Raw genomic sequence first — 4,555 nt, 5'->3', positions numbered from 1 at the left:
GTCATTGTCCATTTGGAAGACTCATTTGCGACCAAGCTTTAACTTCCTGACTGATGTCTTGAGATGTTGCTTCAATATATCCACATAATTTCCTCCCTCATGATGCCATCTATTTTGTGAAGTGCACCAGTCCCTCCTGCAGCAAAGCACCCCCACAACATGATGATGCAACCCCCGTGCTTCACAGTTGGGATGGTGTTCTTCGGCTTGCAAGCCTCCCCCTTTTTCCTCCAAACATAATGATGGTCATTATGGCCAAACAGTTCTTTTTTTGTTTCATCAAACCAGAGGACATTTCTCCAAAAAGTACGATCTTTGTCCCCATGTGCAGTTGCAAACTGTAGTCTGGCTTTTTTATGGCGGTTTTGGAGCAGTGGCTTCTTCCTTGCTGAGCGGCCTTTCAGGTTATGTCGATATATGACACGTTTTACTGTGGATATAGATACTTTTGTACCTGTTTCCTCCAGCATCTTCACAAGGTCCTTTGTGTTGTTCTGGGATTGATTTGACTTTTCGCACCAAAGTACATTCATCTCTAGGAGACAGAACACGTCTCCTTCCTGAGCGGTATGACGGCTGCGTGGTCCCATGGTGTTTATACTTGCATACTATTGTTTGTACAGATGAACGTGGTACCTTCAGGCGTTTGGAAATTGCTCCCAAGGATGAACCAGACTTGTGGAGGTCTACAATTTTTTTTCTGCGGTCTTGGCTGATTTCATTTGATTTTCCCATGATGTCAAGTAAAGAGGCACTGAGTTTGAAGGTAGGCCTTGAAATACATCCACAGGTACACCTCCAATTGACTCAAATGATGTCAATTAGCCTATCAGAAGCTTCTAAAGCCATGACATAATTTTCTGGATTTTTCCAAGCTGTATAAAGGCACAGTCAACTTAGTGTATGTTAACTTCTGACCCACTTGAATTGTGATACAGTGAATTATAAGTGAAATAATCTGTCTGTAAACAATTGTTGGAAAAATTACTTGTGTCATGCACAAAGTAGATGTCCTAACCGACTTGCCAAAACTATAGTTTGTTAACAAGACATTTGTGGAGTGGTTGAAGAACGAGTTTTTATGACTCCAACCTAGGTGTATGTAAACTTCCGACTTCAACTGTATACATAACACACACACACTTTCACATGCCTTTCACATGCCTTTCACATGCCTTTCACATGCCTTTCACATGTCAAGTCAGGTGTCACGTCAGGTAGGGTCATAAAGGTGTTAGTGTCAGAACAAAAGCAGCAGAGACTGTTTTCTGAGGCTGTTCTAGAGAGTGTTTTGCACCAGCTATCTTTTTCCAGGATGACAAAGGACCATACAGTAACCACACAATGTACTGTCCCTCAGCACCTCAATAACCATACAATGTACTGTCCCTCAGCACCTCAATAACCATACAATGTACTGTCCCTCAGCACCTCAATAACCATACAATGTACTGTCCCTCAGCACCTCAATAACCATACAATGTACTGTCCCTCAGCACCTCAATAACCATACAATGTACTGTCCCTCAGCACCTCAATAACCATACAATGTACTGTCCTTCAGCACCTCAATAACCATACAATGTACTGTCCTTCAGCACCTCAATAACATACAATCTACTGTCCCTCAGCACCTCAATAACCATACAATGTACTGTCCCTCAGCACCTCAATAACCATACAATGTACTGTCCCTCAGCACCTTAACAGTTCAGACCCTCAGGACCCAGCCTGTCACCCAGTTCAGACCCTCAGGACCCAGCCTGTCACCCAGTTCAGACCCTCAGGACCCAGCCTGTCACCCAGTTCAGACCCTCAGGACCCAGCCTGTCACCCAGTTCAGACCCTCAGGACCCAGCCTGTGACCCAGTTCAGACCGTTTAGACCCTTTGTCACTGTTACTCCGTTGTACTGTTCCTCAATGGGCTCATACAGACCATCTATTTCTGACCAGCCATGATGGAACTGGATTTAATAGAGAAGGAGAGAAGGAGGATAAAGAGACAAGGGAGAGAAAGAGAGGAAGAGGGAGAGAAAGAAAGGAGAGGGAGATAGATATAAGAAGGATGAAAGAGAAAGAGAAAGACAGAGAGGAAGGAAGGAAGGAAGGAAGGAAGGAAGGAAGGAAGGAAGGAAGGAAGGAAGGAAGGAATGCTTGGGGTTTCAGTGGCCTTTGAATGTTTTCTCTGAACTCGTGGAACTGTAGGTGATGCAACCATCCGATAGTGGGAGAGGAACATTTAAAGGACTGTGGGAGAGGAGAAGTTTGAGGAGGGTGGGAGAGGAGGAGTTTGAGGAGGGTGGGAGAGGAGGAGTTTGAGGAGGGTGGGAGAGGAGGAGTTTGAGGAGGGTGGGAGAGGAGGAGTTTGAGGAGGGTGGGAGAGGAGGAGTTTGAGGAGGGTGTGTTTGGGAGAGAACTATCTGTGAATCTGTGAGATATCTCTCTACCAAAGATCCATAATGACATAGTGTACTCTGTTCTCTCAACCTAGATGCTCTCAGAGCAGTGGCCAAGGGAAAATACACTCTAAATAAAAGATCAAAGAGGTAATGGATGGAGTCCCACATTCCTCTTCAATCAGACCTCAACCCTCAGCCTTAATGCTCTTATTCTAAATCTGTAAACATTGAACAATTGATTAAGATCCTGAAGACGCCATCAATGTGAACTGCAACAAGATTTTTTATTATTGACCAGTCGGGTGAACACACTTTAGTAAAGATGTGAGAAAGAGAGCAAGAGAGAGATGCAGAGAGAGAGAGAGAGAGAGAGAGAGAGAGAGAGAGAGAGAGAGAACATCCAAGGTGAGGCAAGGTTAGGTAAATACCTCTATGGGATTTGCATTAAATGAATAAATAAATCCATTCCCTGACTTGTTCTTATTGAGTGGCCTGATAGCGTAGCAGTGAGGAGATCCCAGTGGACCTCTGACCTCCTGCACCATTCCAGCCTCTTACTGGAACTTTAGCTCCACCATCTCATCTGGTTGCTGAAACTAGCTCTTAAATGATTCAAGGCTATTACTCAGTCAGTCTAATCCTTAGGGTTCAGAGGGAGGGAAGAGAGTGGGAGGCAGGTAGAGGAAGGAAGGGAGGAAGGGAGGGGGGATGTGAGAACAAGCCAGAGAGAGGAGGAAGAGGATGGCGATTGCTGGGGTATAAGTTGAGAGAAAAACAAAGAATGTTGGGGAAAAGGGCAAGATGCATGTACACACCACCCTGTCGGCTCCACCCTGTTGGCTCCACCCTGTTGGCTCCACCCTGTCGGCTCCACCCTGTCGGCTCCACCCTGCCGGCTCCACCCTGTTGGCTCCACCCTGCCGGCTCCACCCTGCCGGCTTCACCCTGTTGGCTCCACCCTGTTGGCTCCACCCTGTTGGCTCCACCCTGCCGGCTCCACCCTGCCGTCTCCACCCTGCTGGCTCCAGTCTGCTCCACCCTGCCGGCTCCACCCTGCCGGCTCCACCCTGCCGGCTCCACCCTGCCGGCTCCACCTTGTTGGCTCCACCCTGCGGGCTCCACCCTGTTGGCTCCACCCTGTTGGCTCCACCCTGCCGGCTCCACCCTGTTGGCTCCACCCTGCCGGCTCCACCCTGCCGGCTCCACCCTGCCGGCTCCACCCTGCCGGCTCCACCCTGTTGGCTCCACCCTGTTGGCTCCACCCTGTTGGCTCCACCCTGCCGGCTCCACCCTGCCGGCTCCACCTTGTTGGCTTCACCCTGCCAGCTCCAGTCTGCTTCACCCTGTTGGCTCCACCCTGTCGGCTCCACCCTGCCAGCTCCAGTCTGCTCCACCCTGCTGGCTCCACCCTGCCAGCTCCAGTCTTCTCCACCCTGCTGGCTCCACCCTGCCGGCTCCACCCTGCCGGCTCCACCCTGCCGGCTCCACCCTGCCAGCTCCACCCTGTTGGCTACACCCTGTTGGCTCCACCCTGTTGGCTCCACCCTGCCGGCTCCACCTTGTCGGCTCCACCCTGCCGGCTCCACCCTGTCGGCTCCACCCTGCCAGCTCCAGTCTGCTCCACCCTGTCGGCTCCACCCTGCCGGCTCCACCCTGCCGGCTCCACCCTGTCGGCTCCACCCTGCCAGCTCCAGTCTGCTCCACCCTGCCGGCTCCACCCTGCCGGCTCCACCCTGCCGGCTCCACCCTGCCAGCTCCAGTCTGCTCCACCCTGTCGGCTCCACCCTGTCGGCTCCACCCTGCCGGCTCCACCCTGCCAGCTCCAGTCTGCTCCAACCTGTCGGCTCCACCCTGCCGGCTCCATCTGTGCTCATCCGTCACATTAATAAGCCCCCTTCTCTCATGACACACAGAGAGCTGTCCACTGACGAGTGAGCCAATTAGCAGACGTCCACTCCAGTGTCATTAAACCCCCTGGTCAAACAGAGAGTAGACAACACCACACATCCTTTTCCCCAACATTCTTTGTTTTTCTCTCAACTTATACCCCAGCAATCGCCATCCTCTTCCTCCTCTCTCTAGCTTGTTCTCACATCCCCCCTCCCTTCCTCCCTTCCTTCCTCTACCTGCCTCACTCTCTCTCTCTCTCTCTCTC

At 51.1% G+C, this 4,555-nt stretch overlaps 1 protein-coding gene across 1 annotated transcript; it reads left to right on the top strand.

Moving 5' to 3' along the window:
• The first annotated feature begins 3,201 nt into the window (after nucleotides 1-3,201).
• Nucleotides 3,202-4,335, top strand: LOC115189493 (vegetative cell wall protein gp1-like). The gene has a single exon (XM_029748105.1). It carries the CDS (start codon nucleotides 3,202-3,204, stop codon nucleotides 4,333-4,335), a length of 1,134 nt encoding a protein of 377 aa, XP_029603965.1.
• The last annotated feature ends 220 nt before the right edge of the window (nucleotides 4,336-4,555 follow it).

This window comes from Salmo trutta, unplaced genomic scaffold, assembly GCF_901001165.1.
Source record: "Salmo trutta unplaced genomic scaffold, fSalTru1.1, whole genome shotgun sequence".
NCBI classification, from domain to species: domain Eukaryota; kingdom Metazoa; phylum Chordata; class Actinopteri; order Salmoniformes; family Salmonidae; genus Salmo; species Salmo trutta.
This window is presented reverse-complemented; position numbering and strand designations above follow the sequence as displayed.